Below are 12,850 nucleotides of genomic sequence, written 5' to 3' on the forward strand. Positions count from 1 at the left end.
GAACTGTGAGAAAATCCGTTACTGTTAAGTCACTCAGTCTGTGATACTTTGTTATGGCAGACCTAGCAAACAAATGCAGTGGTGTGGCAAAAATAAAAGCCGGACATACTAAAAAGTATTCAACAGTTTGGTGAAAATAAGATCCTACCTATTTCATATTTTTGTTCAGCATCTCAGCCATGAGGTTTGAAATGACCCGCCCCTCCCAAGTTTTCTCCATGCTACCATTGCCTCTGCTAAATGACCGCATGCAGAGGCAGTTAGATTTCCTACAAAACGCAAAATGCAGCAATTCCTGATGGGAATTTTTTTTGTCTACCAGAAGTAATCTTGCATGGTAAGCTTCTTCAGGGGTTATGCATCACTCCATAGCAAATCATGTTGCTAAGGCAAACCCAAAATTGTCCTAATTTTCTCTCCAGGATGGTTATGTCTTCACCAGCTTTTGAAACATGTTATGTAAATACTTTCCCAAACATACTGTAAATTACCACACTACATCAATATTTTAATGCAGTTCTTAGGGATAGATAAAGGTAAAATTGGGATGGGATAGAAGAAAACAAGTTCATCAGCCATTCCTGAGAGGGAGGAAATGAGAATATGGAACTGGGAGATATCAACAAAGAAATGGGGAATGCGAATTCAAATGGCCCCATTGCCACAGCATAACGAGTTGTCAGATCATTTTGATGGATGCATTTATAAATGAATAAAGGTGAATATGATTTTCTTGTGCTGTCTATACTTCTGCCTATTTTCCCATGTGTGAATTTTAGCTTCAAAACCTTGCAAATATTAAATATATTTATAAGTATTTCATAAACCCAGCTAGATATTGACCATATCTTCAGGATGGACCCATAAGTAACTTTAATTTTTTCATACATATAGTGTCAGTATTACAGTAGTCACTTAAGCAGTTATCATATTCATAGAAAATGTATTATTTTATAATTAGTTTGCATCTTTTTATGTTTTCCAGGCTAGTGTGCAATCCGCTTGAAAGTGATGTATGTGAGTTTAGTTTACTAATGCGCTTATAAAATCTAATATTACTTAGAAATTTGCATCAAATTAGAAAGTTCTTTACAGGGAATTTGTAAGGGATAATTTACATTAAGATTTTTGTAGATGAGAGAACAAAGAGGCAACTATGAGCTCCAATATGATAATGGTGTTCACAAAGTTGAAGTCCATGTAAGGAAAGTAAGTATATTAGCTGCCTGAAATTGATTTTGCATTCATTTTAGGATTCAGTCATTGGTTTGAATTTTTTAAGTCCTCGATTTTTTATTTTTCGATAATGTATAACAAATATTTTTAGACATCTTATAAATCCATCCTTGATTATTTGATATGTATTTTATTTTGCTGCTCATCAAAGAATCACTAGATTGTAAGAAACTCTGAGAAACTGTGCAATGAATTTCTCCTTCCATGCTTAAATGAATGGCACTTTTTTCCTTCTAGGAATTTTCATAGAAACATAACCTGAAATTATATCTATGACTAAAAGCTGAATCTGGTGACTGTCAAAACCAATTTTCCACACGACAGCACAATATTAAGCAAAACCAATATTTATTTTAATGTGTAATTTGAGCCCTGAGGCCTCTCTTGATAAAGAGGAATATTTTTTCTTTTCTTTTTTTTAATTTAATTTTTTTGGAAAAGAAAGTAACATTTTAATGAACAGCTTTAATGTGAACTAATGTTAAGATCAAACATCGTTTCTAGAATTCGGGACTTACATATTGAACTTCATATTTTCATATTTATTTCAATTTTCTGAAAGGATAGGATAAACATATGTTTGAGCATACAGGTTAAAAAAGAAAAAGAAAACCTTTTGAATTAGAAGAAGGTGGAGATCAGGAAGTGTTCTTTTGTTCTCGAAAGGAATGAGGAGAGTCAGAATGTCGCTATTGCTTCTTGACATAAAGACGTCTTTGTTTTATGTCCTCTTTATTTCTGAATCCTGCAATACCATCACAGCAGAGTGCACTGCACACCACTTTAAATGATAAGAGTTTCAATAGGCACTTTAGTGGAATTAAGAAAAATCTAACACTCTTCCACCGTGATGCCACATAGCCATCTTCGTTCTAGGTTGTCATGTCAGTAAATTGTATTGAATAGGCCTGAGCTTGTCTCAGCGTGATTGTGAAAAAACAAAAAACAGAACGAAGCAAGTACACGTTATAGGATGTACCTCGTGTTGGCAGAATAAACCAAAACTGACAATACGATTAATTTAACAACTTGCTAGAAACCAGATAATCAAAGGAATCTTGTCCCAGAAAGTCTGTGTGTGTGTGTGTGTGTGTGTGTGTGTGTGTTTGTATGTGTGTGTGTGTGTGTGATTTCTATTAATGTTTGTGTTTCTTTTTCTTTTTTAAAAATCTCCCCTCTCGGTTGTATTTTAGCCTTCAAGACTCCCTTAAGTGACTTTATCAGGGTTGTAACTCTCTTCTTCGCCAAACATGTCTGCCAAGACTTTAAAGCGGGGTCCCCAGTCTGTCAGGTAGTCGTAGTCCTGGTCGGCTTCTGTGGTGAGAGAGTCTATAGAGCTGAGGGACTCTGCCACGGACCCAGTCCCTTCGTAGGCATATGTGGCCAGTGAATCGTACGGTGGGGCAGTTGGGTCCACATCATTTTCCTGTAGCCTTTGATGAATGAAATCCCTTATGTCTGTGTTATCTTCCACGGGTGGTCTCTGACGAGGTAAACAGAGAGAGTCTGGTTTTATATCCCTGCGAATTTTGTTCTCCTCAATCACTTTTGGGTTTCTCAGAGCCCCGATGTCGAAAGCCTGGGTATCTTCCTCCCCACCTCCTTCATCATCGTAATGGATGACGTTGTCTCTGATGTCTTCTTTAGAGGTCATCAGGGTGTCTTTTTTCTTCTGCCTTCGCAGTGCTACATACAGTACAACTATGGCTGGAACAAGACAAAAATTGCAATTTGAGAATAGAAAGCAGATAGGTCACTTCATCTCTCCATAAAACTAGGGGTGGCTGAGTTTCGTTAATGGCCTCCAAGTATTTTAGGGTCAGGTAAAAGTGTGTGTTGCAACACAAGAAAACATGAAATAATAGTTATTCCACTCATACAGAAAATTGTTAGCGCTAATATAAGAAAACTTGAATATTATCATCTATAAATAAAACTATCATTCATACCTAACTTCCCAATTGGAACATTCCTTATTTTAAATTAGAAATTTATGTTTCTTATGCGATAAGCCCAAATCTTCACTGTGACAATTATTTTTATAGGCAATAAATAAGAAAGAGAGAAGTAGAGGAAGTAGAGGAAAAGGAAAGATGGAAGGAAGGAAGGAAGGAAGGAAGGAAGGAAGGAAGGAAGGAAGGAAGGAAGGAAGGAAAGAAGGAAAACGTAAGGACCTTAGTTTTATAAATCTTACAGACTAAAGCATCAATTTCATTTCTGTGTCCTGCCATATTGAGACAATATTTAAATCAAGTGCCTAGAATTCAGGTTACTTTCTTGAAACAATATTTTAAAATTGTTAATTTTTGTACTTTTATAATTATAATCTCTCTTTATTTCTAGTTGATTTAAAGCTTGATTTAAAGCTCTCCGCTAAGTCAATGGTGTTTGTTTCTTCTATGCATGAATAGGCACAGATACAAATGACGACATCAGTGCTCAGCTTTTCTTGTCATAATAACCCCAAACCTCCATAGTGGTGTCAACAGGTGAAAGCTAATGTGTGTTTGATTTACCATAGCAGAGTCTGGAAGACACCTGTCATAGAATTATAAAGTAGAGAAGAATGCATAATGATAAAATTTCATTTATTCTCTCTTCCTCCAAAATTAGAGATGGACCAGTTGGAAGGAGAGAGGAGATCCATGTAGAGCTTCTGTACAGTGGGCCTTGGGGAGATGTTTAGCACCCTGCACTCCTCCCAAGGGTTTATGTTCTCCTCTCAGAACAAAGGACACTATTGTTTGTTCCTCTACTGAGTATGTGAGAGACTGCAGACCTCATGGAGCAGTCCTATACATAAAATGGGTTCAGAATCACCATGGCTGAGAAAGAAACTAGCTGGATGTGTCTGAAGTCCATTTAAAAGGGATCCAAGCACCGTAACTTTCTGTGCTTCCTCTCACCATGGCTGAGAACAAGCTAGTGGACATAAAGGAGTGTGACATTGGTCAAGGAGGTCAAAGATTAGACGGATTTTTAAGCAGACCTTATGGTTGGACAAAGAGTGTCAATATACACTGCTGTATACCAAAAATTCACAATGCCTAGAATAGTGCTGGTGCTCTGTGGATGCTCAGGAAGTATTCAGATAAATGAGTGGCAGGTGGCAGTACATGATAAGGATGACCTGAGCAGATTACTTGCTACAGTGTATGATAGCCAAAGAGGCCAAAGGAGAACATCCTGAATGAACATACCAAGCCATGTTAGGTTGATACTGTCAACCCAAATAACAAACCGAAAGAGTTTCTGTGAAATAAAATGTATTTATTTGGAAATAGAGTATAGCAATGGGAATGTGAGTGCCATAGTTAACTATGTGTGTGTTCAGGGAGATAAAGGAAGACAAAGGTTTTTAAAGAAAAAAATGAGGAGGATACATAATTGTTTTAAATAATTATCCTTGACTACAAAGATTAATAACAAGGGTGATGCCAGTCCAACATTGGACAGGCAGTTGCTGGGCAGATGTCCCGGCAGAAGTGATTTTGTATCAGGTTGTGATGGTCTTTGTGTGGGGCTGTGATTTTTACAGTTTTTTTCATTATCAGGCATATAAGGGTGAAAACTCTCTCTCTATGGTCTTCTCTAGCTCTATTTGTCAGGGTTTTCTTAACATCAGTGACTCCATTTTGATTCTGACAACTTTCACAATATAGAAATACTCCAGGACTCAGCTACAAGTGAAGAGAGGCATATGAGAGAGAAAAAATTCATCTGATGTTAAACACCTAAATGATCTCATTACATCTCAGATGTGAAAATATTACTTGGAAGATGTCCTTAAGGTTTATATTAACACAGAGATGCCAGGGATCATTTATTATGAATTATAAGGAAATAAAGAATACTTTGCTCTGCACACCAAAGTTTCTCATATGGAATTCACATCTACACCATGCCAGTTGGACCGGAACTTCACCCTCCACGTCAGCATGAGCTTCTGACTCAGGAAGTGCTCTCCACAAGCTACCATTTAATGCCTTACTCCGTGCCTTACATCCTACTAATTAATTTTTTTCTTTCCTAGAGATAAAGTCAGGTGTCCATATTTGTCAGATTATTTTTGGTTAATTAGTAAATATGCATATACAGTTTGATTCCACAATATCCAGTTGTATATCTGTTGCCATTTGATTTTAAAGGAATGAGGTGTAATAGAAAATTTCTCTCTACTTTTGTGAATCTTGCAGTGGATTAAGGAATGGAGAAACTGAACAGAGTTGATGGAAGGGGGAACCCCCTAATAGGTTAATATTCAATCTCACAGAGATAATATAGAATACATTTACTTCAATGATTTTCCTTTGGAGTGTTTCCAGATACTTTATTCTGTTCTGTTCTAGTGGGAGTGGTTAGAATTTTGATGTAAGGAGATGCAAGAAAATGGAAGAATTACTTCTGGATGGCAGTTTAGAGAGAAAAGACAAACAAATTTGAGGATTACTTTATGTTCTGTTTCTTTCTGTTCTCTCTTTTATCTTCCTTTCTTTATCGAACTGGAATTTGAGAACCATTGTTCATCAAGTATATATTTTTTTAAAAGATGATATAATCTCTTATTAGACAGCAGCAATTACTAGGATGTAAAACAAATTGAGAAGTTAGGTATGACATGTCCATGAATAAAAGCTTGTTTACATGATAAATTGAGGAGAGATACAGAGGAGAGAGAGGGGAAAAAAAGAAAGAGACCAAGCGAGAAAAAATTAACAGTGATTAACTTTGAAACCAACCTAAGAGTATAACAATGCATAGTAGAATTGCAATCAGTGCCCCAGTGCTAAGTCCTACAGGGAGAAAATTGCTTCCACATTACAAGACAGGATGGTGCCATCAGAGTCACATCGACAGACTCGAATAGTCATTGTGTTTGTGCTGCTCTGGACAGGGTAGCTGCTGTCTTCAATTATAACAGGGAGGAAATACAGCTCTTGCTGCCTGCGGCTGTATCCATTTCTTCGGGTTTCAATCCCCGCTGTGTTGTCTACAAAACATGACATTTGTGGTAACATGGTTACTATGAGCTTCACTTCAAATCTTCAAGTTGGTATCTGCTCAATAGTAAGAAGCTCTTCTTGAATCAGGAAAATGATTCTTATTTTCTTTATTTTTTTTCACATTATGAAAACTGCCAAAATATAATCAAAATAATCATTAGAGGAAAATAAACATTAATCTTGTCTGGTAGAAGAATTAAATTTTCTGTTCAGAAAGATTATAGAATACTTTATAAGACAAAAAGTGAATTAAATTGATCAATTTTTTTCTGACATTGCAATCTCATTAAAAAGTAATTTTATAAATATTTTCATGCATAATAGAAAATATTAAACTATGAATATGTAAATTATTTCACATAAGAACCTATTCTTTAAACTATATTAAAACCAACTGACTATTTTAAATTAAGAATTTTTCTGTCTACATGTTGTATATGCATATATGTTTATAAATATATGTTATATATGTTTGTATGTATGGGAATACTTTCAACTCTGCACATCAGCTGGAATAAGAAACATGGAAAGGAAAATAAGGTTTGTTAAAAACATTAAAAATTGTAAACACCTTGAACTATAACAATCACTACTTTAATATAATTTCAAAAGTAACTCATTGTAATTCTGGTTAATCCAAAATCATATTTACTTGCAATAATGTGAGACAATAAAAATTACTACTTTTATATAAATACAATTAATACTTCTATTGAAAGTGCTCTTTTGCATGCATTTGCCTTTTATTTCTACACAAATAAGCATAAATTTTGTTTTATTCATAACAATATTTCATTTGTGTGTCAAAGTAACCCCTAGAAATGCTTTATTTTTAGAAATGTATCAATATGTAGTTTAGTATAGCTACACATAATACTTGAGAATAAGGTAAGATAACTTTAGAAAAGTGTACAATATGTTACAATTGTGCAAGTCTGTCACAAACATGTTTACTATTTCAATCAGATTTCATTATTCTATTGGTAGACTTTAAGTTAAATAACTGAAATTTAGGCAGGTTCTTCGGCAATAGGAAGCACCAAGATGAGAGAAATTTTTGGGATACGATTAGGGGTGAACAAATGGATATTAACTGAATCAACATTTAAATATTAAGCAATTGATGGTTGAACACTTGAGTCTGTGGAAAAGGAACAGGCTAGGAGTGAAGTTCACAATCTGAGTGAAAATGACTAATAGAAATAGAATGTCTGGTGTATCTGCACTTGGGAGGAGGTAGGTATTTGGTATTCTTAAACTCAATGTATGTGTCAAATGGCAGCCTAACCCTTTTTAAAGTGTTTATTTTCAACTTATTTATTTATTTCAAGATGGAGTTTCACTCTGTCACCCAGGCCGGAGTGCAGTGGATCAATCTCGGCTCACTGAAACCTCCGCCTCCTGGAATCCAAGCAATTCTCCTGCCTCAGCCTCCTAAGTAGCTGGGACTATAGGTGCCCGCCACCACACCCAGCTAATTTTTGTATTTTTAGGAGAGATGGGGTTTCACCATGCTGGTCAGGCTGGTCTCAAACTTCTGACTTTAGGTGATCCGTCCACCTTGGCCTCCCAGAGTGCTAGGATTACAGGTGTGAGCCACTGCACCCAGCCCAATTTATTATTTATTGAAAATTGACCATAACAAATATATTGTGATGTCCGTAGTGAGAAGAAAAAGACATACTATGTTTTATTTCCTCTCTAAATGCTTTCTGAAATGGATCTTTCAGCAAAGATACATTGTAGAAAATAGTCAACACTTGGGTTTGGTGAATGATGTGACTATCTACCTAGTTGCTGAAGCCTATGACCTGGAAATCCATTTTGTCTTATTACATGATATACACATATTGAATCTAGGGCATCTATCACGAAGTCTTATCAATTCTATTTCCATCCAAATGTCTCCATCCTCATGGTCAGTACCCTGATCTAAGACTCTCACCCATTTACTGCAATAACATCAGAACTAGTTTTATCTCCCTATGATATATTTTCCATGCTACATCCAAGCTGATTTCCCTATAATGTAAATATGAGTATGTTATATTCTTGCTTAAACCTTTTAAAGACTACTAACATTATTGGTTTAAGTTATCTCCTGAAATAGTTTCTCGATAGGGTCATCATATTGCCCAGTTTGTCTTATACAGACCTATTTTTTGTGTGCTGTTGTGCCATAACATTAATAATATTTCTCCCTTTTTTATAAGTGTTTCAGTTTTTATGATAAAATATGTAGTCACTCTCATTATAAATAACTTCAAGATTGGACCGCTGTTTCACTTACAGCCATTTCTCACATTGCATATTTTATTCAGCAAACCCTACTCAACTTCCTTCAGTGATAAAATGTGGAGACTCTGATTTTCTTTACCTAATCATTGTAGCAAACTAATCTCTTCAAAACATCCTCTGATTCAATCATCATCATCACCATCTCAATACAACTTGTTCACTTGTTCTATATGCTTTGAATTCATAAAAATTTATCTTGTTATTATCGGGTTATAAAGTCAGGTGTTTTGATGATTATTTTACAGAATATGGAAATTTAGAGGACATAAAATACCCAAGGTTACAGACCTAATAAAGTCAGAGATACCGACTGATACTCAACCTTAATATTTCTAATCGAGTGTCCTTTATATTTTTGTAATGGTTGTAATTGTAGCAGATGTAATAGCATTAGCAGTAGTAGCAGCAGTAGGAGTGCTGGCAATAGTGGTGGTAGTAGAAGAATAAGTGTACACCATACAATACTTCACAGTCATGAAAAAGAAATGAAATCGTGTACTTTGCAGCAACATGCACTCATCTGGAAGCCATTATTCTAAGCACATTGATATAGAAGTAGAAAACGAAACACCATATATTCTCACTTATAAAAGGAAGCTTTTGGGTACACAGAACACAAAGATGGCAACAACTAACACTGGGCATGCTGAAAAGGGGGAGAAAGGGAGAAGACAAAGGGTTAAAAAAACCCGCTTATCAGGTTCCGGGTTCACTACTTCAGCAATGGGATCACTAGAAGCCCAAACCGCATCATCCTGAAATATACCCATGTATATTTCATGTAACAATAAACCATGTAACAAACCTGCACCTGAATCTAAAATTTTAAAAAGTAAAATTAAATTTTAAAAAAAGTTGTATTCCATATTATATTAAATAATAGATATAGTCCACATTTAAAGTATAATGTTTCTATTCTTTGCAGGTAGAATTATTTATCTGTAATTGTTAAGTGGCTTTTTCTTTAATGACTAGAGTTTCATTTACACTAATGTGTAAAACAAATTTTACACAAATTTATTTTTAAAGAGTTTCATTCCTTCCTCTTCATTCGTCTTTAAGTAGCAAATTCTCGTTATAAACTATGCAAACCGTGTCTCTCCCTCCCTCTAAATAAATAAATAAAAGTGTAAGTGTAACCATGATGGCACTGGTGGTGGCTAAAATGATCTTGATGGCAACATGTTTTAGGCATTTTGTTAAGGCTTTGAAAATATGATTTTATTTAATAAAAAATACTATGAGGTTGACTTGATTTAGTAAAATTGTATACATTAAGAGTCTGTCATTTTGGTAGTAATGGAGCAGAAATGCAAACCTATATCATTTCAAATATAACACCTGCATTCTTTACATTTATTTTTTATTTTTTTAACCTTTATTTTAGATTTGAGGGTAACGTGAAGGTTTGTTACATAGGTAAACATGTGTCATGGGGATTGGTTGTATGTATTATTTCATCACCTGAGTATTAATCCCAGTACCCAGTAGTTATCTTTTCTGCTCCTCTCCCTCCTTCCATCCTCCCTCCTCAAGTAGACTCCAGAATTTGTTGTTTCCTTGTTCGTGTTCCCAAGTTCTTATCATTTAGCTCCCACTTATAAGTGAAAATATGCAGTATTTGATTTTCTGCTCCTGCATTAGTTTGTTAAAGATAATAGTCTCCAGCTCCATCCATGTTCCTACAAAAGACATGATCTCATTCTTTCTCATGGCTGCATAGCATTTATACACACACACACACACACACACACACACACACACACACCACATTTTCTTCATCCAGTCTGTCATTGATGGGCGTTTAGGTTGGTTCTGTCTTTGCTATTGTGAATAGTGCTACAATGAACATTTGTGTCCACATGTGTTTACAATACCTGCATTCTTAACCTGTGCTGTACTGTGTTATTCTAATAAAGCCGTTTCTAAAGAGCTCCTTGTTAGTAAGTATAAGTAATGTGCATTTGGGACAAATGATATGTTTAAAACAGAGAAAACATTCAATTTCTCAGAGTCTTTTATTTGTTTGACTCATTGAGAGACTGTCCACATTTACAATGGAAGCAACCTGCCTTACTAGACAGTCTATACAGATTAAATATTTAATTTACTACTAGGTATAGAATTTTGCCTTTCTCATATAAGGATTTCATATTTTCTGAAAATGAGTGCTTCAAAGAAAAGTATTGATTCCTCCCTTTGTGCCTTTTACAAAGATACATGATAAGAGGTAAATTTTCTGTGGTTGCACTTACTTCTGAAGTCACGAACTGTAAAATTTGGTTTGATAGCAGCCTCAGGTGATAATCTAAAGGAGAATTGTTGCCCAGCAGGTGAAAGATCTCGGTCTGCAGCACTGACTATCTGAATTATCTGAAACAGAGTGGAGATTAAACTTGAAGTCGGTCATCAGTTTCAAAGAAGACTTTACACACCAGGCTACTAAATGTATTTAATGAAACATGCAAGTAGACAGAAATGACACTTTTGGAGTCAATAACAGTAGGTCAATTATTTACACATAATTTTTATAAAGAAATTTCTAACATTTACAGGGAATAACGACAGGCACAATTACAGAACATGGGCTAATTTCAAATTGATACCTGCATAACTAAAAGGTAACCAGCATTAAAATTCACACTAATAAGCAAAGTAAAATTAAAATGTACTTGGTTGTATTTTAAATTAGATCAAATAAATGCTTTCTACCCTGAATATAAAAATGCTTACTGAAAACAAAATCCCTGGTTATCTAAAAGCCCTTGTGATAGCAAAATTTTAGTATGAGTTATGTTTTGTAACAATGGTTCTATTTTCATAATAAATAAAATGATGAGAAGGAGAGATATAAAAGCAGTATATCTGCTTTCATTATGCTTTTCTTCATTTGGTAGGAATACAAATTGTGTTTTCAAAGAATTTTTACAAGAGTAAGCACTATCGTTCCTGTTATAAAATTTTTCCTAAATTGCTCCCATACGTTGTGTATCTTACAGTTAAAAGCCTGGTACTTCAATGAAATGCCCTTAAATACTCGGAGAATAAAAATAACTTCTGAGAATCAACCTGTGAAATTTACAATCCATTAAATAGACAAGCAAGTAAAAATGGCTTTGAGGCATGTATTTATTAACATATCCAATGGCTGTGCATCAGACAGAATTTCAGGAAGTGTATGTGAGAGATGACAAGGGCAGAGTGTTGGCCAGATAATCATGCTCTCAGACTACATTTGAATCTGCAAGAGGAAGGCTCTAGATTTCAGACACTATATCCTGGTCCCAGTGTGTAAAGCATGCATTACATGATCTTACATTGATGCTATTAAGCATGAGAATTCAGTTAAAACCCAATTTTATGACTATGATCTACATTCCTGTTTATCTGCACACACACATGGATAGAAAGATGATAGATATGTAGGTAGGTAGATGGATGGATAGATGGATGGATGGATGGATGGATGGATGGATGGATAGATAGATGATAGTTATGTAGGTAGGTGGGTGGATGGATGGATGGATAGATGGATGGATGGATGGATAGATAGATATCACTGGGACCTTGGATATCCAGTGCAGTGTTAGTAATTTCTAATTTAACAAATTAATTGGTCCTCTTGTATGAATTTTGATTTCTTGTCTTAGTGTGAATTAGTCACACAGACTCTATTTAAGCTTTAAAATTGTCATGGGGAGACTTTCATTATTCAGCACCAAAGTCTAAATCATGGGATGTGTCTACTTAGTCAGTGAATCACCATACAGACACTATGAAACCAACTTTCCTTCACCTAAACCAATGTCTGCAGATCACTCTATTTCACTGATAAAATTTCTATATATTATTCGGGGACTGGCTGTCAAATTTTGCCTCTAACTATTATAAACTAGTACCATTTATTAAATTAAATGTATAACATCAAAATCTATCAAGAATATAACTCTAGAATAAATAAAAGTCCTTTAGAACAGCATATAGATATGAAGACTTTGTTATAGACTGGAACTCATCTGGAAGTGCCACTTGGGAGTCCCTGCCCCAAGGAAAACAGCTCCCATATAAATCTTCACTGATTTACATAGCATCATCTTTCCTCCTATTCTTATTTCTTCAGAATAAATACATGAAATGTAGATGATCGATAGGCAGATAATAGATAGCAGCATAATCTATAGGAGACAGTTCCTCTGCATAGTTCTTAAGCCAGCGGCAGAATGGCAGGGCTCAAAAACGGAAAATACATACATTGCTCATATATAGATTTCTTATATATTACAATATATTACAATTAATTTTGCATATATTAC

The 12,850-nt window shown here is 34.9% G+C and overlaps 1 protein-coding gene across 1 annotated transcript; it reads right to left on the reverse strand.

Moving 5' to 3' along the window:
* Positions 1–1,781: 1,781 nt before the first annotated feature.
* LOC108515060 (cadherin-12-like) lies at positions 1,782–6,204 on the reverse strand. Its single transcript, XM_017851644.1, is given in 3 exon segments — positions 1,782–2,943; positions 5,976–6,041; positions 6,044–6,204. Coding segments are annotated over 3 exon segments (630 nt in total). The 5' UTR covers positions 6,108–6,204; the 3' UTR covers positions 1,782–2,443.
* Positions 6,205–12,850: the final 6,646 nt, after the last annotated feature.

The sequence above is a fragment of the Rhinopithecus bieti genome, unplaced genomic scaffold (genome assembly GCF_001698545.2).
Source record: "Rhinopithecus bieti isolate Rb0 unplaced genomic scaffold, ASM169854v2 scaffold_34973, whole genome shotgun sequence".
Taxonomy (NCBI): domain Eukaryota; kingdom Metazoa; phylum Chordata; class Mammalia; order Primates; family Cercopithecidae; genus Rhinopithecus; species Rhinopithecus bieti.